Genomic DNA, 24,409 nt, shown 5'->3' with positions numbered 1-24,409 from the left:
TGGCCACTAAGCCCCTCCCAGTGCTGCCGTTCGGTGCCGAGATGCTGAGGGTGCCTCGTGCCAGGCCCTGGGCTGGGCCCGCCCTGGACAAACTAGGAAAACCCCAATGACGAAAACAGGCGCTACCTTCAGTACAACATGCAAAGAGCAGCCCAGGACAAAGGGCCTTGGGCGCTGAGGGTTTAACTGAGCACCTACTGCGTGCTCAGCACCGGGAGGGGAGTTCCTACAGAGTAAGTCATACAGCCGTGCATTAGAAGGGAGAAGGGAGTAACTGGAAAGTGGGTCTTTTCGGGACCTGAGTGTTACCCTCTGGAAATTGGACTTGAAGGACTGCTAAGAGCACTAGAATAGAAATCTCAGGATGTCCAAGGAAGGCTGGCAGGGCCCTTGAAAGTCACCACTGTCACCGGCTGGTGTGGCTCAGTGGTTGAGCCTTGATTCCCAGTGGGGGCCATGCAGGAGGCAGCCAGTCCATGACTTCCCCTCTTGTGGATGTTTCTAACTCTATCCCTCTCCTGTCCTCTCTCTCTCTCTAAAAATCAATATATTAAAGTCAACCACTGTCTGACCCTTTAACATAAGAGGAAACTGAGATTGGGGGGGGGGGGGGAGCTGGCCCGGGTTTGCACAGTCTCCAGCCTCCGGGGCCTCCTCCTCCTGGCCGTGATGCTAACATGAGGAACGCAGTGAAGTAGGATTTGCCTGTGGGTGTGAGAGGAGCCCCCACCCCAGGCATCACCAGGCTTGGAAGCGTCATGTTTGCTAACGACACATGGAATCGAGGTTCACAAACAGGCTGATGTTTCCCCCGGTGAATATCTTTCCAGAGCCCAGTAAATAGTAACTGTCACCCACCAGCCCTGCCCTCCGTGAGGCCAGGGTTCCCAGCACCGGAGGGGACCCCAGTTTCCCTCAACTCTCAGAGGGGTTAGAGCCCTTCTAGCTATTCTAATCACTTGGACTGAGATGGATTTCAACACAGTGGACATTAGGTAGACGGCAGCATTCTAATCAAAGTCAATTCTCATGCTAATTGGTTGTGACATGCATGGGGGACACGCTGGTTCTCCCACAGAGCCTTTTCCCCTTCTCACCCAACTTCAGTCTCCACTTCCGTGCCTCCCACCCAACCCTCAGCTCAACGTACTCGGCCACCTCCACCCCTCCACTGTGGCCACCAACGGCTCCGGTTGTCAAATCCAAGGTCACTCATAGTCCTCCCCTCCTTGGCCTTTTAGCTTTCATGACCCTGCACGCCCCTGCCTTCCCTCTGCTGCTCTGGCCACTCCTCTCCTGTCTCCTGTGTGGGCTGATCTTCTCAGCCTACCCGGAAATGCAGGGGTTCCTCAGCCATGGGGAGAGCTGCTAACATCCCCATTCCTCCCAAATAACCTAGGACAGCCACCTCAGACAGCTCACCTACTCCCACGGTTCCGAGTCTCATCAAGAAACATGGACTTGCCCTGGCCGCTGTGGCTCAGTTAGTCAGTTGGTTAGAGCATCGCCCCGATATGCTAAGGTTGCGGGTTCAATCCTCAGTCAGGGCATATATGGGAATCAACCAATGGATGCATGTATAAGAGGAACAGCAAATCGATGTTTCTCTCTCGCTCTCTTCCCTGGTCCCCCCTCCACTCCCTTCTCTCTCTCTCTCTCTCTCTCTCAAATCAATAAAAAAATTTTTAAAAAGAAAAGAAACATGGCCTTTGAACACCTCCAAAGAGCGCTCCTGAGCCAGGTATAGGGGGGCTGAGCCAGGTGTAGGGGGGCTGATGATTAAGGTCAAACAGGCTGCGTTGCCACAGAGCTCAGAGCAGGTCCCCAGTGCGGGGGCCAGGTCTGCTGTGTCTGCACCTGGTGCAGGTCTCACGCAGGGAACAGAGGGAACCCCGCAGCTACCGGAGGGTGGGCGTGTGGTGTGATGGGGGAGAAGGGTCTGGACTTGGTTAGAACCCTCTCTGCCTGGTACCTGGTGGGCTGAGTAAGTACCTTGCGCAAGCCACTTGCCAAATGGGACTAAGCACCCCTGTGTCTTAGGGTCGGGGATCAGCAAGACTGTGTTTGTCCCGGGCCAGCCTGGGGCCAGCAGCGGGAAGCGCCGGCCATCACAGCTGGTAACGATTCCTTGCTCTCCCACCGGAGCCAGTGGTACTGACGGCTCCTCGCTCAGGACCGGATCTGCAAAGCATCGCCAGCACCTTCTGCCGGAGCCCAGTGAATGGGTGACCCAGAAAAGGCACGTCCTGCTTTTCCTCTCGGGCACTCTGGGACACTCTGAGCTCCCCGACAAGTCTGGACACCAAGGGACATATTAAAGAGAAGCCCTGGCTTTGTTCTGGAAGAGACGGCGGCGTTCACACCGTTGGCATGGTTACCGTCTTGAGCAGGAGGGGCCACCCGCCCACAGATTGGTGTCACCCAGATAGGATTTTAATTGTGCCCCCTCAAATGCAGGTCTCCTGCTGCCCAGGTGACCCTGCCCATCCCGAGCCGTGACGCCACCATCGACCGCATCTTAGGTGATGGACCCTGGCTGGCTCTCTGCCTGGCCTGAGGGTATTTTACCCCCAGATGTTGTCTCCCCAGACCCTTACAGCCCCTGGAGGGAGGTGTTTATCCCCATGACACGGATGAGGAAATGAGACCTGGAAGGGTCAGGCAATCACTCGCTCAGTGTTCAGGGCGGTCACCCCAGCCCCCCCCCCGCCCCGCCCCCTTCGTGCCCACTTCCTGCCATTTGCTTTGGCTGCTACCGAATCCCACCCCTGTGTCTAAGACCAGCCTGAGCTCACAGATTTCAGGGCCGTCCGTCCAGAGCCTTCGCCACTCTTCCAAAGCCCACTTTGGAAGCAGACTGGCTCCCGAGGCAGCTCTTGGCATTCAGACGTGTGAAAATGTCCTGGTAGCTGCAATCTGGGAGCTGGTGGAGCTCAGAGCCCCATTCCCAGCACCCGCCCCCCGTCCCCCGTCCCCCCCACCCCCCAAGCTCAGCTCCGGGGGAGAAGGCGAGGCTGTGGGATCTGGTTAAAACAAGGGGAGAAAGGCTTTTGCTCTGGTCAAGGAGCTTGTGTCCCTTAGACAGAATTTTCTAGATCCTTGGGCTGGAACCATCTAGATCATGGCTTCAGGCTTCTGTGTGATTCCCACAAGGTGGGGCCGAGGTGGGAGGGGCCCTGTGGTCCAGGGAAGCTGGAGGACAGGGCCTGAGATTGCTGGGACTTCCCCTCTCTGAGCCTCGGCGTTCCTATCTGTGAAATGGGAGACTGCACTGGTGGGTGACAGAGTTCTTCCTGTCTCCCAGCTCCGAAGGCCTAGGCAGTTCGCCATCGGCAGTTCAGCAAACTCAAGAGAATGAACCAGGGGTGCCCCAGAGGCCCCGTGTTGGGACCAGGTCAGTACACGGAGTGGGGGAAGGGCACGAGCACCCAGCCCATAGCAGGCCCTGGGGCGGCAGGCAGCCCGGGAGCTCCCACTTAAGTAAAGGCGAGGTCAGTGGTACTGTTCCATTTTACAGATGAGGAGACTGAGTCCCAGCGAGCTCAACTGCAGCACAGAGGCCGGGGGCAGGAAGCAGAGCGCAGACCCGCTCCACCGTCACCGTGTTTCCCACTGCTGCCCCTGCCCTTCTGGGAGCCTGAGAACTTTCTTTCGGTGGCGGAACATTCTTTTTCTGCTTAAGCAGCGGTACCCTGGGAAGCCAGGGGGAGGGTCGCTGAGTGTTCGCCGAGGCTCCCTGCCAGGCATCTGTGCTGGAAAACATCTTTCTCCGCCCAGTATGTTAGTAGGAGGCGAGCAGATTGCTGGAGCCCTGTGCCTTCCTCCAGAAAACAGTGCCAGGCTGGCCCCAACTCGGGAAATAAGGGATCTGGGAGGACCAAAGCCACCGGGCAGGCTGACTCCAGGGGCCTGGCCTCTGCAGACCGCTCTGAGCTGCTGCCAGGGTCATAGGTCGGACCGCTTAAAGGTACAAGCTCCTCTCCTGGCCCTTCAGAACCAGACCTGGCCCACTTTTCCAAGCTCCTCCCCACCCCTGCACATCCTAGGCCAGTGCTGGCAAACCTACGACACGCGTGTCAGAGGTGACACGTGAACTCATTTTTTTGGTTGATTTTTCTTTGTTAAATGGCATTTAACTATATGAAATAAATACCAAAACTATACATCTTTGTTTTACTATGGTTGCAAATATCAAAAAATTTCTATATGTGACACGGCACCAGAGTTAAGTTAGGGTTTTTCAAAATGCTGACACGCTGAGCTCAGAAGGTTCGCCATCGCTGTCCTAGGCCCACCAGGTTCCCATGAGTTTCTTCCAATGTCGAAACGTAGAATATCCTTTCTGATTCCTCCACCTCTCTGTTCCTTACGTCCTTTAATGCCCAACTGAAATCTTTTCTTTCAGAGAGGAAGGAAGAGGGGGAGAGAGATAGAAACATCAATGATGAGAGAGAATCATGGATCGGCTGCCTCCTGAGTGCCTCACACTGGGGATCAAGCCCACAACCCGTGCATGTGCCCTGCCTGGGAACCAAACTGTGACCTCCTGGTTCATAGGTTGATGCTCAACCACTGAGCCCCACCAGCCAGTCTCTAGGGCTCTTTTATTCACAGCCTCCCCCACCCCCCCCAAACACCCCCCCCCGCCCCTCCCAGAGCTCTCCCTGTGCACCAAGCCCTGTGCTATTGCTAGCCATGGCTTCACTCAGTCCTCCTAGCAACCCTGAGAGGGGGACCCAGTCTGCAGGTAAATGACTAGGAAGGGGTGGAACCAGGACCCGAGCTCTGATCCGGTTCCCTCTGCCTGAAACACGTCCCCTGCCTCTTTCCAGACCTAACTCGAGCCTCTCCTTCAGTTTTCAGGACCACCCTAGCCTCCTTGGAGGAACCCCTCAGCCTCAGGCGGGCGGGCACAGGGCTGGGCTTTCCCCTCTGCAGTGAGGCTGCTTCTCCATCTCCTCCACTAGACAGGGAGTCCCGTGAGGCAGGGGTCTTATCACCCTCGCAGCTGTGCCCCCAGAGCCTAGCACCGTGCCTGGCATTCAGCAGGTGCTCAGCAAACACTTCCCAAATGGCTGAGTGCACTGTGTCAGCAGCAGGAAGCAGCAGGCCCTGAGGGAGCCGGGAGGAAAGCTTCAGAGCTCCCGCCACGCCTTCCATTAGCGCATCTTCTCTGCGCCTGACAGCTGGCCCCCCGGGACACCATCTGAGCCAGCCGAAGTGAATTCCCGTCACTGCTTCACCTTGGAAAGGCAGCCTCGGCCCCCACCGAGCAGCCCAGTAACCAGCATCACCGGGTGCCAGGAGCTGCCGTTAATATTTAATGTGGCCGGCACTGCGGCAGAGCCGCAGGTTGGAAGAGCTGGAGGGGGGCGCACAGAGTGTCCGTGGGGTCGCGAGGAGGGCACAGCTGGGAAAGGGCTTCAAAAACCAGAAAGCCCCCAGCAGACGAGCATTAAACACATCCATTTGAGCCCCTGGCTTAACTCAGAAAAGGCCAGGGCGGCGTGTGCCTGCGGGGGGACAGGGAGACTGCTGACTGAGCCCAAGCGATGAATGTAGGGGGGTCAGGGGCTCCCCGGGGACATTTCCCGGAGACAGTGGGAGGGCAGAGCAGCAGCGCCAGCCAGACCAGGACTTCACTGTGTGGCCTGAGCAGCAACTGTACCACTGAGCCTCAGTTTTCTGACCTCTGAAATGGGTACAATAAAATACCTTCCTTAAGGGGCTGTTATGAGGCTTCAATGAGAGAAATAATGTAGAGGACCCAGCTCAGCACATGGTAGGACCTCAGAAAATGCTGAGTTTCTTCTCCCAAACCAGGCATGGGTCTTGAGGTTGGAGAGAAGAGATTGGGGGGGGGGGATAAGGGGCACATAGGAAGGGTGACCTTGAAGCCAAACATCTCGGGTTTGGACTTGGCATCATGGTGGGGCAGTGCCTAGGAGAGATGTCAGAGAGAGGACGGGCAGAGAGCCCAGGTCGGCAGGAACAGAACGGCCCTTATGGACCATCCCTTCTCATCGTCTGACCCCTTCATTCAACAGATGAGGCTGCTGAGGGCTCAGACCAGCCCAGAAGCTCACACAGCAGAGCTGGGGCCTGACCCAGCCTGCAGTCACCTGTAGGAGGCTGCCTCAGCTGAGGGGGTTACCCAAGCCCGCCCATCGGGTCGAGGAGGCAGGTGACATGATGAGGTGCCTCCATTCCCTGGGGTGGGGGACCTCTGCTTCTCTGGCCTGGACAAAGCAGGACCCTAACTCCCACCCCTTCCTGTCTCTCTCCAGCGTGTTTCCCACAAATCCTGGGGGAGCTCCCCAAAGAGTAAATCCGACCAGCCCAGCTGTGGCATCAGGATGCTGTGTGACACGGAACAAACTCCTTGCCCTCTCTGGACACCGGTGTCCTCATCTATAAAACGGGTCACTCCTCCCCGGACTTTCCAAGCCCATTGGGCTGTTGGGAGGATCAGATAGCAGTTCGATGGGAGAGTGCTTCGGAGAGCAGGAGCTGTTTGGTGAGTAACAGGGGGTTGCTGTTAAACCTGAAAACAGTCCATTGGAAATCTCTACTTTCTGCTCAGTTTTGCTATGAACCTAAAATGGCTCTTACAGTAGTCTTTTTTTTTTTTTTAAAGGACCTCTAGCAAGACCCTCTAGACCAGCGGTTCTCAACCTGTGGGTCGCGACCCCTTTGGCGGTCGAACGACCCTTTCACAGGGTCGCCTAAGACCATCCTGCATATCAGATATTTACATGACGATTCATAACAGTAGCAACATGACAGTGATGAAGTAGCAACGAAAATAATTTTATGGTTGGGTCACAACATCAGGAACTGTATTTAAAGGGCCAGAAGGTTGAGAACCACTGCAAAGCCTTTAAGTCAGGCAATATAATAGGGGTTCAAATGCTGGCTTGCAATTTTCATGACTTTGGGCAAATACGTTAACCTGTCAGAGGTCTGGCTTTCCTTCTGCAGAGACAGGGACTCTGGGGAGAAAGAAGGGCTGGGAAGATGCTACAGGATGTGATAAATGAGGGGAAGCCCCCCAGCCTGGGCAACTGCCGAGGAGGGTCCCCCACCTGGCTGTGAGAGGCGGTGGGGCTCTCTGTTCCTCTTCGCATCCCCCTCCCTTCCCCACCAGGGGACTCTTAGCTCCACCCCAGGTAGATGGTGACTCCAGTCATCCTGCAGCGACTGGTCCCTCTGCCCCCGTTGCCATGGCACTGCAGCACAACCTGGCCAATCAGGAAGGGGATGGGTGTCTGAGCCTCTGTTGCTAAAGCCGAAGCAGGATGCCTGGCCAATGGGAAGGGCGGCAGAGTGGAGCCACCATGGAAACCTCAGCCTTGAGATTCTGTTCCAACCAGGTTTTTGCTGTTTGCAGGGGGGAGGCTGGGCTTCCTGCATCCCTTTTCTTGCAAAGAGCATCTTGCAGCCCAGGGAGGACATTCAGGAGTCATAGCGAGGGTGCGTGACAAGAGGCCTGTGTAAAGAGTCGCAAAGGACCCAGCTTCGCAGGGCTCAGCGTCAGATGCCCCTCATCATTCCCCACCCACCCCTCAGATGCGCAACATCACCTGGTCTATGGTCTCAGTCCTTCCCCACGGCTCTCCCAGCCCCATCTGTCCTGAGAAATGGCTGTGGGCTGCAGAAAAATGCCCACCCCCACGAGAAAGGAACATGGAGCTCACCCCAGCGGTACCCTTCCTCGCTCTAGCTCTGTGGCTTTGCACAAACGCTCCACCTCTTCTCCTCCGAGCAGGGAACTGCTGGAGGATGGCGACGAGGGTCAGACAGGTGCTGGCCCCTCTGCAAAATTCAAAGATGGAGCAAATGGGCTCTGGGATGCCTCTCAGATCTCACATTCCAGACTTCATGCTGTCTTCGCCTCCAGGCTCTGGATCAGGATGGGGGGGGGGATCCCTGGCAATAGTGCCAGCGGACACAAATAAGACTCAGGTTGCCCTTAAAATGCCAGATCCGCAGGGCCAGCCATTCTAGAGCTGAGGCCCAGAGGGGCAAAGCTGCCCCTCGATGCCACACGGCTAAGCCCTAGCTCCCAGCCCAGCCCTCCAGCCGGCCACGTGCAGTGCAACCTCCTTCAACCAGCCTCCTCACCCCACCCCACCCCACCCCACCCCACCCCACCCCACCCCACCCCCGCAGGCAATCAGGGAGCTGTGCAGCCCAGGCTCTCAACACCCCTCATTTTGCAAACACGGGCATAATCACAACTGCAGGGGAAAGTGCTCCCACCCCTTCCCAGCTCTGCCCTGGCTTTCACTCTGTTGCCTGGCAACAGTTCTTTCCAGAAACCTAGGTGTCATCCTAAACAAGGGCCGGGCTGGCCCGCATCCTCCCCACCAAACCCATTGCCCAGTCATATCCCTTTTATCTCCTAAATAGTTGACAAGTCATCCACGCCTCCCCCGCCCCCCCCCCCCCTTCCCGGTCTGAGGTTCCATCACAGATTTCCTGGACAACCACACTGGCTCTCAGCGGCTTCCTGCTTTGACACTCGCTCATTCCACCCCCCGCTTCCATTTTGGATCACCACAGCCAGACACGCTTTTAAAAATCCACACCTGACCGGGTCACTTGGTGCTGGCTTAGGACCTTTAATGATAAAAACCAAAAAATGTTTTATGCCTGGCCGGTGTGGCTCAGTGGTTGAGCATCGACCTCAAAGATGCTCAGTGGTTGAGGGTTCGATTCCTGGTCAGTCAGGGCACATGCCCGGGCTGCAGGCTTGCTCCCCAATGGGAGGCGTGCAGGAGGCAGCCGATCCATGATTCTCTCTCGTCATCGATGTTTCTCTCTCTCTCTCTCCCTTCCTCTCTGAAATCAATAAAAATATATTTTAAAAAATAAAAGATAGTTCCATCTTTAAAAACAAATGGTTTATCACAGCTTACATTCAGTATTATTTTGTATGTGGTCAGACGATACCCTTCCCAAAGCGTCCCCCGATATTCCCAGGACCCGCCCGGCACCACCCATGGTGATTGCAGCATCACTGACTATGTCCCTATGCGGGACTGCACATCCCCGGGACGCGGTCACTACCCATCTGCACTTCTCAGCCCCTGAGCTGCCACCCTCAGAAGTGGCCCAGCACAGTCTGGCCCCTCTTGTTGGTCTTTGCTCATCAACTGCTGCATGCTGTTCTTCTTCTGCGAGCCGCTCGCTCTCTGCGCACTGTAAGGAAGCTCACACTATACCAGTATTTGTCTGACTTAACAAACTGTATCTTCTTATTAGGATGACTAGTAATTTCCTTCTATAACCCTCACCCGAAGATATTTTTCCATTGATTTTTAGAGTGGAAGAGAGAGGAGAGAAATATTGATGTGAGAGAAACACATCAACTGGTTGCCTCCTGCACGCGCCCCCCGACCGGGGCCGACCCTGCAACTGAGGTACGAGCCTTTGACCAGAATCGAACCTGGGACCCTTTGGTCTGCAGGCTGACACTCTATCCACTGAGCCAAACTGGCTAGGGATTATTTTTTATTTAAAAAAAATATTTTTATTGATTTTAGAGAGGAAGGGAAAGGGAGAGAGACTGAAACATCAATGATGAGAATAATGGATCGGCTGCCTCCTGCACACTCCCCACCAATGACCGAGCCCACAAGCCGGGCTTGTGCCCTGACCGGGAATTGAACCGTGACCTCCTGGCTCATAGGTGGACGCTCAACCACTGAGCCCCCGTGGCCAGGCTGCCTTCTCATTTGGTTTCAGTGCCAAAGCCCTTTAGCCCTCCAGAATCCCCTTCCCCTCCCACTCCTCCTTGAAGGCCAGAACTCTTACACAGCCTTCAAATCCCAGCCCATGACTGCAAGATTTCACCACCCTAACAATAGTGACCTGTGCACACTCTGTTCACAGCCCTTCTTCCTCATGGACCTGTACACAGATTGCTCTGAATATATTGTTGATGGGAGAACAGTGAATGAGAGCATAAATTGTACGTGAGCCTCTATCTTGTAGTGACGGGCTGGCCGCGATTCCACTGGGAGCAGGGGATGTAAAAAGGGCCATTTCCCTGAGAGTCTACATCACAAAACCCGACAGAAATGGTATCTTCCAACCACAGGGATGCCAGCCAAGGAGGCCTGTGTGACCAGATGCTGCCCAGGATGTGTGGTGGGAGGCAGACATGGGTGGGTGCCCAGACCAGCCCGGCTTCTGTCAACCCCCAACCTCAGACCCCAGCCGTTCCTGCAGGAGACGGTAGCGAGGGGACGGTCCGATGCGCCTCCTGCGAGGGGAAGTGTGCCCCGTTTCACTTCTGCTTTGAGGTGAGACACTTCCTGTGTGTCAGACCAGCCCGGAGTGCTCCTGTCCTCCTGTGCCAACCGCCCTCGGAGGCCAGTGTGGTGACTGGGGACCGGAGGGTGTGTGGCCTTGGCTCTCATCGCTGTGCAGGGAGCAGGCCCCAGCCTGCCCTCCCTCCTTCCCAGTGCGAGAAACCACTCACAATGGGCTTCTTTCTCCCATTCCTTTTTTTAAAAAATATATTTTATTGATTTCAGAGAGAGGAAGGGAGAGGGGGAGAGAGATAGAAACGTCAATGATGAGAGAGAATCATTGATGGCTGCCTCCTGCACGCCCCACACTGGGGATCGAGCCCACAACCCAGGCATGTGCCCTGACTGGGAATTGAACCGTGGCCTCCTGGTTCATAGGTCAACGCTCAACCACTGAGCCATGGTGCCTGGCTGGGGGCCGGGGCCGGGCAATTCTTTGCTGTAGGAGCCACCCTGGGCAATGCAGGGTGTTGGGAAGCACCCATCAGATGCCAGTAGCACTGCGGACTGTTAGGACACCCGAGTGTTTCCAGATATTGCCAAATTTTCTCAAACGGGGGTCCAAGTTGCCCCCAGTGAGAACCCTAGCCAGCCCCTGGTGCTCCCCCAGCATGTACCAGGGGCCTGGAAAGGTGGGGGGGGGGCGCTTTAAGACGGCACAGAAACCAGGCTGGGGCCAGGGATGGCGCGCGGGGCCCTTTCCTCCACTGCTGCTATGTACAGGTATGTACAGTCGGTGTGAGCCTATGTACACTATTTCACAACATTATCTTACATCCTGTGCGCTCTCCTAGTGGGAAGTGTGGATCCTGCTCTGAAGAGCCCCCGGGGGGTGCAGGAGGGGACTCTCGGAGGAGCCACCCCCTCTGAGGACACTCCTGGGGGCTGCCTGTCCCCTTCCCACGGGCCATCTGGGCCTCCCACCTGCTCTGGGCGGGCGCTAGCTGCTTCCAGAATCCTTCTCCTCGAGCGGAAGAACACGGGGGGAAGCGGCGGCGGCCCCCGCCCACTGACGGTGGCAAACTGCCATCGACGCCCAGAGCCTGGCCGATCCGTTGCGTATCAGCAGCAGACGGGCATCCTCCCATCCTCTGACCCACGCCGCCCGTCTCAGGGGGCGCTGGCATGCATCTTCTCCAGGCAGCTTGCCCAGAACGTGACCAGCCGGTTGTCGCGGTTGACGCAGAAGTCGGTGAAGTCCCTCAGCAGCCGGTCGGCGAACTTCTCGTCACCCGTGGCACTGGAGCGCCAGGTCTTGGTCAGCATGGTGTTGTAGGCCCAGTTGTAGCCGATCCGCTCCTCGCAGAACATGTTCTGGTTGGCGGAGCTGGTGGAGTTGCGCCGCCGGCGCTGCTGCCCCGAGAACTTGCGCTTGGAGTAGGGCAGCTGCAGGAACACGGTGCCTGGAAGTAGGGGAGGGGGCGGGGTTGCAGCCACAGGCGGGGTGCAGACCCTGGGCATGGGGCCTAACCCGTCCCCCCTTCTCTCCAGAGCCCCTCACCTGTGACATGGATGTACTGAGGCTTGTTCTCAGCTGGGAAGTTAAAAGCAGACGCGGAATATTTATCTTGCACAAACCCAAACCTAAGGGAAAGACAGGAAGATGCACTGAGTAGGGCCTCTCACGGGACCAGGGGCTAACAGGACTCCGACAGGCTGGGCTAACAGGGTCTGGAAAGGTCTCCTTCAAGATGGAACATGCAGGCTGCTTCCGTCTATCCCGGCTGCGTCTCAATCTCTACCTCACCTCTACCTCTCTGATGGCTCCCCGGACCTCCTCGCGCCCAGCCTCCGTTCACCTCCGGGCGGCTGAAAGCCCCCTCCCTGCCGCCCTCTTCTTCATCCCCTGCTCCTGGCACCCCCAGCCGTCCCATCAGACCTTCCCACGGTGCCCACATCCTCGGACTGTCAGGCCCTCCAGAAAACGGTCCTGATCTTTCTATACCGTAGCCACACCTCTCTCCCTTCCTCGTCTCCCACACTAAGCACATAGTAGGTGCTCATTAAAGGCCCTGAAGGGAAATGAAGTAGCTTAATTGAAATTCTGTTCTTAGAAGCGAAGACCACCAGTCTGGCCTCTGCTTCCCTGCGGTCTAGAATGGGCAGGAGGGGCCGTTTTGCATGCACGGCTGTTCCTTCCGGCTTCTGTCTCCGGCTTGTTCTATTCCTGGTTTTTCTATTTCGTGAAGCCCATTTGTCACAGCTCTACCTGCTAAGTGCTGCAAAGGACATATTAATAGATGTGGCTCCTGCCCTGAGCCCGACGCTTTATGTAACGCAGGCAGGGACACGGGCAGAACTCGGGGAGGTGAAAGGCCCCTCTCCTCTCCTGGACCAAGTTCCTCAGGGAGGTGCTGTGTGGTAGCCTCTACATTAGTCAGATCTGCAAACACATGGACCGGCTAACACTCCTCACAAGCCCATCGCCCGCAGGCTGATTCCATCAGGTGCAGGCGTGGCCTGGGTTTTCCTCTCTTCCTCTCTACTTCTAATCAAGTCCTTCGTTTCCTCGGCGTAGATCAGCCTGAGCCAGATTCTTGCCTCATCTCTTCCTTGAGTCACCAGGAAGGAGCTTCCATTTTAAAAAGGCAACTTAAGCTTTGCGCACGGGCAGTATTGTAACTAATGAGGTTTACCCAAGGCGCGATTATAGCTATTTGGAAAAAAAAATGCGTGGCTCAGTGGTTGAGCATCAACCTGTGAGCCTGGAGGTCACAGTTCCATTCCCGGTCAGGCACATGCCGGGTTTCGTGCTCGATCCCCAGTGTGGGATGTGCAGGAGGCAGCTGATCCATGATTCTCTCTCATCACTGACGTTTCTATGTCTTTCCCTCTCCCTCCCTTTCTGAAATCAATAAAAAAATACATATTTTTTTAAAAAGGTAATTTAACCACATGGTCCTGGGCCCCCTCACTGACTATCCCCGGGATGGACAGCCGAGCCTGGGGAAGGCTTTCCCTGGAACACAGCTGAAGTGCCAGGAAATGCCTCCTGACTCCTCTATCACTGCTTAAGCCCTGACTGTCTTTTCGGCATGTGTCAAGGGACTCTTGACAAATTCTAGTTTTTCGTCTCCTGTCATCTCCCAGATAGCTTGTCTCAGGTCTTGTTGGAGGCTAAGGGGGGGGCTCTGCTCTCCCCTCAACTGGAAGGCGACGGAAATCAGGTCTGAAAACAACAGCCACGGGAACTGGAGAGGGTGCGCTGAGCTTTGAAACCAAGGCCGGGGTCCGAGCGGAGGTAAGCAGCGCATGTGACATTGGGGGGCTAGCCCTGTTTCCCCAGAAATGAAACGAACGGGGCTTCGCTCTGGGAACTGCTATTCCAGACGAACGCGAGGGCCTCCCTGCCGTTCTCTCTTGCGAAGGGACGAACCTGTGCGCAATGGCTTCCTGGAAGAGGTGCATGCGGTCCCAGTACGTTTCCGGTTCAAAGCCTGAAGGGGAAAAGGAGTAAATGCTCAGCTGTGACCCTACGGTACGCGACTGGCCCGGGGTCTGGCCTTCTGAGCCCTTCTCTGCTCTTGGCAATGCCCCCCCCGGTCACAGGCTCAGCTTTTCCACCCGCCCTGCCTCCGGAAAGACCAGCCTCTACCCCAAGGGGGGACGTGCAAAGAAAGTGACAGCCACGCATTCTCACCCTCCTCTCTCCTGCGTTCCATCAGGATCTAGAGAGGGGACGAACGTGAGCCCTTAGGAGCCAGTGTGAGCTGCCAGGACTCATTCCAATGACCTCCTGTGTCAGCAGCGGAAAGGAGCATGATGTCCCAGTGCAAAAAGGAGAGGAGCTTTAAGGGCTCTGGCCAGTGTTGCTCAATGGATAGAGCCTGCAGACCAAAGGGTCCCGGGTTCGATCCCGGTCAAGGGCCCTGGTTGGGGCTCGTGCAGGAGGCAACCAATCGATGTGTTTCTCTTACATTGATGTTTCCTGTCTGTCCCTCTCTCTTCCACTCTCTCTAAAAATCAATGGAAAAATATCCTTGGGTGAGGATTAACAAAAAAATAAAAAAGAAACGCCTGTTATCTGCCTCTAAGGACCATCTTCCATTTCCCTATGAGGAAAGGCAATATTATAAGCTGGGTGGGGAAATGGAAGCAAATTGATATAAAAATAATTTTGGAAAAGTGATCGTATGGGGAGGGGCGGGGACATACCCACCCCCATCGCCCACTTTGTTGCTCCAGCCCCAATCCTCCTGCTCTCCTGCGGGGCTGCCTTGAGGACCAAGAGGGGCGGGAGGGGGGCTGAGAGCTTTCCCACAGCAGCCGGCCAGGGGCCAGGGCCGCTCTCAGGACGGAGGTGCCACGGACATCCCCAAGGCCCGGGTGCCTGCAGTGGCCTCGTCACTCCTTCCCCACTAGGACTCTTCTATCTAGGACAGACCTGAGGATTCTGGGCAGCGGGAGAGCAAGGGAGAAAAAGGCTTTGGCTTTAGTAGGAAAACACACACACAGCAGATTCTTGTCGGGCTTTTAAGGGTTTGAATTCACTGTTATCAGAAGGGGCGAGAGCTGGAAGAGAAGCAGCACAGAAGCAAGAAAATCGAATTTTAGACTCAAGCCCTTATTCCTTGAAGCTAGGACTCCTTTCGTTCAGCTGTAACCATGGCAACCCACAGAGGCGGCTGGTCTTGATGACGGGGTGATGAGTGGCAGAGAAAGCCATCAGCTCACACAAAAAATGTCCCCCGATGCCAGCCCCTCACGCTATCCTGTGCTATCACCGTGAAGGTGGAAAACCCCAGAGGAGGCTCGGACGGTGCGGGGACCATCTCTCTGTCCCCTCAACACATGACAAACAGCACATGAGGCGGTGCCTGGCTTAAAATAGTCAGACACACGCTCATTAGGCATTTCCGAACTGCAAAGATGGTCCTGCCTCAGCCACACTGTGAGGTCACACAAGTGTGTGTGTGTGTGTGTGTGTGTGTGTGTGTGTGTGTGTGTGTGTGTGAAGAGTGCTTTAGAGCCCCGCTGGTGTGGCTCAGTGGTTGAGCATCGACCTATGAACCAGGAGGTCATGATTAGATTCCCGGTCAGGGCACAGGCCCAGGTTGTGGGCTGGATCCCCAGTGTGGGGCGTGCAGGAGGCTGCTGATCCATGATTCACTCTCATCACCGATGTTTCTATCTCTTTCTCCCTCTCCCCTCCTCTCTGAAATCAATAAAAATATATACAAAAATAAAAATAAATAAAAAGGATTTTTAGGCTCAGAGACATTAAGTGACTTGTCCAGGGTTACCCAGTCACTAAGTGAAGAAGGAGGATTAAAACCCAGATCTGCCCTGACTGGTGTGGCTCAGTGGATAGAACGTCAGCCTGTTGACTGAAGGGTCCCAGGTTCGATTCTGGTCAAGGGCATGTACCTTGGTTGCAGGCACATCCCCAGTGGGGAGTGTGCAGGAGGCAGCTGATCGATGTTTCTCTCTCATCGATGTTTCTAACTCTCTATCCCTCTCCCTTCATCTCTGTAAAAAATCAATAAAATATATTTTAAAAAATCGTTCAAAAAGCCTTAGGGCCACTTCATTAAAAAAAACAAAAAAAACCAAAAAACCCCAGATCCTTTGGCCCCTGTCCGAAGGCTCTCTATGCAGGAGCCTGCGTGGGTTAGCTCCCCAGAGGTGTCCTTGGGGGAAGAGGGGTCTGGTCTTACTCATGGAGACGGAAGCCCCGAGGGGAGCATCTCTTACTATCGAATAGGTGCTCGCTGCCCTCCTTGAGCAGACAGCTGACGTTGAGCGGGATGAAGAGCTGGGCTCGAAGCGGGTCGCCATACAGGTAACTGGGCAGCGCAAAGGGACCCTCCAGAACCGGGACCAGCAGAAAGCCGCAGGAGGTGGCTTTGCGATGCCACCCTTGAACCTGGTGGAAAACACAGACACAAACAGTGTCACCCCCAGCCTGGTGCAGATGAGAGGAAACATTGCTCAGGGAGCGAAGCTGCCAGGTGGCGTCACGCACGTTGACTGGCACGTTGGTGATCGCTGGCTCCCAACCAGTCCCGGGCAGGAAAACGCAGTCTCACCTCCTGACGAATACTCGCAATTATGAGCTATGCACAGTTCCTCCCGGCAGCCCATGCATCTGCAATGCCGGTGTTTCTTTAGGGAGGAGGAGACTGGAGAGAGCTATTTCTTGCCTCTAAAAACCCTTCTCACCTGGCCTGTGTGACTCAGTGGTTGGGTATCAACCCAGGAACCAAGAGGTGCCGGTTTGCTTCCAGGTCAGGGCACATGCCTGGGTGGTGGGCTCGATCCCCAGTAGGGGGCATGCAGGAGGCAACCGATCCATGATTCTCTCTCATCACTGATGTTTCTCTCTCTCCCTCTCCCTTCCTCTCTGAAATCAATAAAAAGCTGTATTTCTTGAAGTGACACGATTTGCTACTAAGCACCCACTGAGCCCTCTGCACAGCGAGCAGGGCCCCATCCGCAAGGAGAGGAGGCGCTCACCATCTCGAAGAGGACCGCGGCGGTCACCGCCATCCAGTGGAGCTTGATCTCGAAGGCCGCGTTCAGGGAGAAGTTGCCATGGTAATAGCAGCTGCACCACTCCAGCCGGTCTGTTCGGTTGTTCACGTCCACGTCCAGCGTCACAGTCCTCTGCTCCGGGACGGTGGCAGCTATGTCCGTGCAGAGGAGGGGCCCCAAGAGAGAGGGAGAAGGAGGAGGGGATGAGGAGGGAGAATAAACACCCAGATAGGAAACTGCAGAATCATCTAAGAGAAAAATCACAGATTCTAGAAGCTTCTGGGAAGATTCTAGAACAGCCGTGGGCAAATCAATAAAAATATATTTTAAAAAAAGAAAATGTATTATAAAACAAACAAATAAACAGATTTGAGCAGGTAAGCCACAGTTTACCTCCCCCAATCTAATCCCGCCCCTGCATTTATAGTTGAGGAAACAGCAGCCAAGGAGGGAAAATGTCTCCGTCAAGATCAGAGTCAGCTGAACCCCTAACCTTCTGATCCCAGTGACCCACAAAGGGACCCAACTGGACCAGCCATCCAAACCACATCACAGTCCAGGGCAGGTCTCCCTTTTCTGGTCTTGACCCCGGAAGGTAACAGTTCTATAATCTTGCCTCAAGAAACCTCATCATGAGGCCTAATGCCCTGTTTCATCAACTGTGTGTTACTCAAAAATTCCAGGTCAGTATCAAACTAGCTCATCCTCCTGGGTCTCCTGCTCAGAAATCCTACGCAGCCACAGAGGAGAGCTCTGATCAATGAAACGTGGATGAGTCACAGCCTCCCTGCATGCCTTCTCCTCTGGCCACCTCGCTTGTAATCATCCCCTCTCCTCCTGTTCCTGGTAACCCTTCCTCCCAGTGTAAGCCTCCCGCTCACCCATGGTCACCCCGAGGCCTGGCCAGGCTCCCACGGACACTGCTTAGCTGGCTACGGTACTTAAGGCGAAAGAGTTTGGTGGCTCCAATGTTAGAAGTTTCATTGAAACTGGCACACAAATCCCTCCAGCCCTGACCGGCTCTGACTCTTGTCTTCCTGAGGCCGTGGTGCAGTATGGTCGGGCTCAGACAGTGGAGAAAACACGCCAGTCCTAACACTGCATAGAAGCAGAGCCTGGGGCAAATTCCTGCCCCTCCCTGAGCCTCAGTGTCACGCACTCTGCAACATAAATCACAGCCTCGCTCCGGCACGGGAGGAGGAGTAAATGAGGTAACTGTCTGCCTGCTGCAGTGCCGACTCAGAGTGATCTAGAAACCAGGGCACGAGGGCTGTCATCGCACGGCACCGCCGGGGGCAGGGCGGGGCTAGAGCAGCCGCATCACCCACGGAAAGCACTAGAGCAGCCCAGGGCCGCGAGGGCAGAGGACAGCGCTTGCTTCGGACGGCAGCTCCCTCCTCCCACCAGCTCTGAAAACACCTCGCCCGGCCTGACACCTGCAGAGGGAGGTGGGCCTCCCCGGTTTGCCGAGCTCCCCGACCTTGGCTCCTTCCTGGAATCTTCAATTCCCTCCCAGGCAGCCATTCCCAATTGGGGGCGATTGGGCACTTCCCTGGGGACGCCGGGCAATGTCTGGAGACATTTTGCCAGTGGGCGGAGCCACTGGCATCCAGTGGGTAGAGGTCTGAGAGGCTAAGCACACTACGAGGCACAGGACAGTGCCCCCACCCCACACACAGAATGATCTGGACCCCAATATCCACAGCGCTGGGGCCGAGGCCCCTGCTCTCTGGTTTTGCACATTCCGCACGAGGGACTCACATCAGAAGCCCTTTTATCGAGCACTTTAAAGGAAAAGACGTTCTTCAAATAACTGCTAGTTACCCCCCACCTAAAAGGAGCCCAAATCTAACAGATGTTTTGCAAAACACATTCCTACAACGTGTTTGTACACTTGCTGCCATCAGTGCCCCTGATTTCCTGCCTCTAACCTGGGGCGATCCTGAGTGACTGTAGCCAAGCTCCTAAGAGCAAAGAGCTCTCTGTGCTGGTCTGAGGGGCGCGCCCTGTGAGTGACGCTTGGACTTCTGGCACTGGGTCAGGTTCTTTGGGACTCTCTCTTGCTTCCCTCAGCTCTCAGGAAAAGAAAGTATCACCGCACACCATCCAATACTTATTTGAAGTGGCTCATTGTGCCTCTGTCTCTGAACGTGACCTTGGGGAGAGCGGGACGCTGATGAACACTGTTTGTTGGTGGGGACAATAATGAGCTCGACCCACTCACAGAAGCCAGCGCAGGAGCCTGCATTGCCCGCAGACCGAATGGCCAGTGTGACCGCCACAGCGGCTTCGATCCCGGTTCCCAGGCCTTGTCCCCCCGGCTGGCGGCCACTCTGCCTCAGCCACCCGCCAGCGCACCGCCAGGCCCTAGGTGGGTCGGGCGCCTACCTAAGAGCGCAGCGGCCTGGCTCCGCCCTCCGAAGCTGCGGCTGAAGGAGCTGTGCCTGCTCGCGTAGGAGGCCGGCCGGCTGGGCAGCCAGGGAAGGAGGAAGGCCGGGATCTCCGAGTGCAAGAGCTCTTCGGCCACGAAGGCCACCTCGAACCACTTGCGCTGGAAGCTGGCGAAGTCGTCCACCGCCGGCGTGTGCCAGGTGGTGGGCTGCTGCACGGCCGCTGGGGAAGCAGAAGGGAGAGAAGGCGCCTTGGGCACGAAGGCCTGTTTTCTTACGGACGCACGCTACAACACGGGTGAGCCATAAGCACATCACGCTGAGCAGAAGCCAGCACAAAAGGCCACGCTGTAAGATTCCCCTTAATAAAATGTCCACTTTGACCGGCATTTCTTCAACTTGAAGGTACAATGGGTCACACTCAGAAACGAAGGGAAGAGGGGGCAGGGGCACGCTAGCAGCTACAAGGGAGACGACCTGCCCGATCCGCTCTGACCCATCCTGGGGGAAGAGCGGCACAGGCCGCTTTATCGGCTGCACGATTCCTGAGACCCATGGCCGGACGCCCTTCGTCTGCAGGACGGGAGTCACACAGCCCTGTGCGTCAGGGGACCACAGCTGCCTGTCTGCATCCTGGCTGCCTCCAGTGCTGTGCGAGCCAGCTCTGACCAGCTGGGATTGCTATCCTCTTGGGGATCACTTTTCCTCATTAAAAAACCCGCAGACAAACACATAAAACATATCTTGGGAAATATGTTAGGTCTTGATGGTCTTCCTGGGGGAAGAAATGGAGTCTGCAGGCCCAGCGAGGAGAAAGTGCTGTCAGACATGCAGGTTAGAGCCCATCATGTCATCCTCAGACCCACCTGCACTGGGTGGGGGCGCTCTAATCAAAGCCAGCTACCAAAACATGGCCCGCGGGAATTTGCTCATGCCAGGTCCCTTGCCCTCCTGGAGGGTTATCTTCCATTCACCCTGTTCCCACCAAGAACGTCCGGTAGCTTTAAAACACCCGTGTCGCTCCAGCTATGCTTAAATTAAACACGAACGCTCAGGGAAACTGACAGGCCCGGCACAACTTGGAAAACCAAGTGACCCAAGAAGCTCCAGCAGCAGCGCCATTTGAGAGAGCAAGTCACCGGGCAAAGGACCGGCCCCCGTGGCCCCAGCGTGCCGCGCCTCTGACCTCGGTCGGGCTCTCTGTCCATGACTATCTTGTAGAAATAGAAGCCGTAGATGAAGGTCCGCCAGACTTCGCCAGACGCGTGCGTGATGAGCTGCTCCTCCAGCATTTTCTGAGGGAGAGACAGTGAGACTCTGAAATTCCCGCAGAGGGACATGCGAGAGGCGCAGCCCCTGTACAGGGCGGAGTGGAGGGAGTGACAGGGCCCCCAGGAGACCGTACCCTCCACCCCATCAGCCACAGCTGCACCCTGCGAAGTGCTGTGCCTGGTGCAGACAATGCTATAAAGTACATATGTGTATTTTAACATCATCAAATATTTCAAACATACAGAAAAGTATAAAGAAAACCAGACTTTAACAAAGTTAATATTTTACTATACTGACATCAGATCTTTTTAAAATATATTTTTATTGATTTCCCAAAGGAAGAGAGAGGGAGAGATAGAAACATCAATGATCTCAGAGAATCATTGATCAGCTGCCTCCTGCATGCCCCCCACTGGGGATGGAGCCCACAACCCAGGCATGTGTCCTGACCGGGAATCGAGCTGTGACCTCCTGGTTCATAGATTAACACTCAAACACTGAGCCCCGCCGGCCGGGCTCAGCCAGATTTTTAAGTCGTGTCTTTCAAAGCAAGACAAGCTCCTTTCTCAATTCCAGACAGTCCTGACACTTATTAAAAAGCAGATCTTCACCCCCCTCCAGACCTCGCTGCTGGAAAGGGTGGCTCCTTCACAGACGGGCTCTGGCTTCCTGGGCCTGAGCAGACGGTCCTGCGGCCCCGCCCAGGCTGTCTCACCTGCATGATGTCGATGGCCATGGCCGGCGTCTGGACGCCCTCCACGTTGTTCACCAGCCAGTGCACCACCTCCGCGCTGATGAAGCAGGAGGGCGAGAGGCCCTTCTGTTCCGAGAGCAGCTGGACGCCTGTCCTGAGTCCCAACGCGGCGCGCAGGGAGCAGGGCGCGTGCGCACCATGGCAACAGCGGAAAGAGAAGATGGTGAAGAAGGGACTCGTGCTAAAGCGCTTACTATCTGGCTCGAGCATCCCCACAGTGCAACTGCTCTCCACTATTTCTAGACCCAGAGAAACCCCAGGACAGAACAAAAACTGGTGTGAAAGGGGGAAAAGGAGAAGAGAAAGCAAAAGGACCTGACATTTAGAGAATATACTCGTCAGGTACGAGACGAGGTGAGCTACGTAACTGTTCTATTTAATCCTTACATCCAACCTGGGACTTCTATTGTCCCATTTTACAAACAAGGTACGTCTCAGAGACCAGAGAGGTCAAGTGACTCGTCCGAGGTCTCACAGCTAGTGAGCAACCAAGTCAGGTAGGACCCCACCAGACTGCACTGCCCGAGCAGGGCCCCGCTTGGGCCTGCGGGCCCCCCCCCCCCCCCGCCCCGGCGCTCACACACGCGCCCAGCACTTACGAGGGGTGCTTCATGGCTTCCAGAATCTCGGCCAGGGTGGAGGCCGACGTCAAGGAGCTTGCCAGCACCTGCTGAGAGCTGGGACACAGAGCGCCTGGTCAGCAGGGCCAGAGCCAGGACCTGAGGAACCGTCCTTATAGAGCGGGGACCTTGACAGCACTGACGTTAAAGGTGACCCAGAAAATTCTGGATCGCTACATCCTGGGGTTATCTTATGGGAAGGGGGAGAGGTTCCTACTTCCAAAGTGTATACATTAAAAAACAAAAAGAATTCCAAGTGATTTTATGTCCACACTTGCTTACTTTTAAAAAAATACGTTTTGTTGCTTTTAGAGAGAGGAGAAGGGGTGCCTCCCATACCCATGCTGAATGGGGACTGAACCCAGCACCCCGAGTCCCCACTCCCAGGCTTGGACAGGAGGCGGTCCCACCCGTGTGAGCGCAGAACTCAGCTCCTCCGAGGAAGCCCACCTCCCCATGGCGTACCAGCTGCTAGCAAGTTCTTTACCATGAAATGGAACCTGTTCTATTTCCATTCACTGGTCCTGATTCTGTCAATGTTGGTCTCCTTGTCTCCAGCCTACACACCCCCCAGTTCCTCTTTCCTTTCAAAAGCAGAAGAAACCTGCGCCCCTGGTCTCGCAAGCAAGGAGGAAGCCGGGACATGCACTCGGTCCCTAGGAGCCAGGCAGCCCCTCCGACCCTCCCCGTCCAGAGCCAGGCTCGATGGGGATGAGCCAGGCTCGATGGGGATGAGCCTGGAAGGCGACAGAGAGGAGGCACACCCAGGCCTGCTTGCGCCTCTGAACTGATCCTCCGCTGGCCACAGTGAACGGGCTGCGTGCGTGAGACATGGGAAGCCCGGCCCTGCACGTGGGACGTGAAGGCAATGGAGTGCTTCTGACAGCGCCGGCAGGCAGGCTGCCCAGGGCCCTTCTCTCTCGGGGAACGGGTGCAAGAGGCAGCTTCTCAGGCCACGCAGCCCAGGGCTGCTCCATCGGCCCAGGGAGGTGGCAGGAACAGCCTGGGCAGATGGCTAGGGAGCAATTATGCAACAAAGGAAATAAAAAAGAAGTTCCTCTGATCTGCCAAGGGTATAACAAGCTGGGGTGTGGGCCGCTTCCCCAAGCAAATGAGGTCCGAGCGGCTTCTGTTCCCTCTGGATGCTCAGGATTGGGAACAGAGTGGCCCTATCTGGCCACAGAGGGGGACCCATTCGCTACCCGTGCATCTCCTCCAGCGGCACAGACCCACTGCACGCTACCACACGGGAGGCCTCTGCCACAGGAGCCGCGTGGAACAGGACTGACTGGCTCAGAGCCCCCTCCCCGAAACCCACCCTGCATGTCTGATCCTCCGCGGGGACCTCTGAGCTCTCCTGTGAGCAAGGCAGGACGCAGGGCATCAGCCCAGCACAGGTCTGGTAAGGACGGACTGGGAGTCGGGACTCTGGCCGCCCAGCCTCCGCAGCCTCTGCGGGCGGACCATCCCACCGCCCAGGAGGAGTCTCACCTGCTGTCACTGGGGTTCGTGGAGGTGAAGCTCTGCTCCCCCGCGTTCTGGGAGCTCCCGAAGGTCTGGCTGTTGCCTCTGTCCGCGGACTGGCCTGTGCTTACCCCCAAGCTGGTGCCGTCCAACCCCAGGACGGCCGTCTGGTCCACGGACACCTGTACGTTAAAAAAAAAAAGAAATCCTTTAAGGCTATTTACATTTGTGGTCCTTTTCTTTTCTTTCTTTTTTTTCAAGGGGACTAGGAGTACTTGAGCACTTCTAAAATGAAGCTTTATATCAATCATCAGCTATGTTGTTAGATGCTGCATAAATTACTCCTGCTAAGTCAGGGCGTCTCAACCTTGACACTACTGCCACTTGGGGACAGATAAGTCTGTTGTGGGGGCTGTCCTGTGTGGGACATAGAGCAGCACCCCAGCTCCTACCCACTAGATGCCAGTAACACTACTCTCATTATCTCCCCCAGCCCAGTTGTCATGAATAAAAATGTCTCCAGATAGTACCAAATGTACCTTGGGAGGCAAAATTGCCCCTCATTCTGAAAGAACCATTTGGCTCTCGGTTTGGGGAGGTGGGGGGACACACCAAAAACACATAGACTCTGCCAGCACCATAAGAACATGGAGAAAGACAGCAAGAGGCAACTTGCTATTACCAATCCCCATCTGCTTCTAACCAGCAAGGCTTAGGAACGGGTACCGCACTGTCATTCTAAATTAGAAGCGAATGGAGGACTCCACCCAGCTCTCAGGCACAAAAGCGTGGTTCTTCCGTGATGCCCTCTGGATCTAGGTAATGGGTTCCCTCTCATCTACTGCCCCTGAGAACTGCCCCACCAGCCTAAATGGAAGGATGTCTCCAAAATTTACCTAATTCCTGCGTTTCATTTCAGTGGAGATGAGGTTAAGGAGTTATCCTCTTCATCAGAAATTGGCAAACATTTTCTGGAAAGGACCAGACTAAATATTTTAGGCTTTGTGGGCCATACAGGGCTTGCGGCAACTACTCAACTCTGCATGGAGAGGCACAGAAGCAGCCGTAGACAACTTAAACAAATGGACATGGCCTTGTTCCAATAAAACTTTATTC

General features: G+C 55.6%; 1 protein-coding gene across 9 annotated transcripts in view; it reads right to left on the bottom strand.

The window, feature by feature from the left end:
* Window positions 1-10,512: 10,512 nt before the first annotated feature.
* The window catches only part of DEPDC5 (DEP domain containing 5, GATOR1 subcomplex subunit), a 61,868-nt gene continuing 47,971 nt past the window's right edge, over window positions 10,513-24,409 (bottom strand). For all 9 annotated transcript variants that reach the window (XM_059676966.1, XM_059676965.1, XM_059676969.1 and 6 more), the window contains 10 exons: window positions 23,321-23,475; window positions 21,809-21,886; window positions 21,171-21,303; window positions 20,370-20,478; window positions 19,182-19,406; window positions 16,776-16,945; window positions 16,014-16,185; window positions 13,696-13,756; window positions 11,821-11,903; window positions 10,513-11,722 (listed from right to left, as the gene is read on the bottom strand). In XM_059676966.1, coding sequence (XP_059532949.1) covers window positions 11,430-11,722; window positions 11,821-11,903; window positions 13,696-13,756; window positions 16,014-16,185; window positions 16,776-16,945; window positions 19,182-19,406; window positions 20,370-20,478; window positions 21,171-21,303; window positions 21,809-21,886; window positions 23,321-23,475 — 1,479 coding nt within the window. In that variant the 3' untranslated portion in view covers window positions 10,513-11,429. The remainder of the gene's footprint in view (window positions 11,723-11,820; window positions 11,904-13,695; window positions 13,757-16,013; window positions 16,186-16,775; window positions 16,946-19,181; window positions 19,407-20,369; window positions 20,479-21,170; window positions 21,304-21,808; window positions 21,887-23,320; window positions 23,476-24,409) is intronic.

This window comes from Myotis daubentonii, chromosome 19 (genome assembly GCF_963259705.1).
Source record: "Myotis daubentonii chromosome 19, mMyoDau2.1, whole genome shotgun sequence".
NCBI lineage: Eukaryota > Metazoa > Chordata > Mammalia > Chiroptera > Vespertilionidae > Myotis > Myotis daubentonii.
The sequence above is the reverse complement of the archived record's forward strand: the minus strand, read 5'-3'. Positions and strand labels throughout refer to the sequence as shown.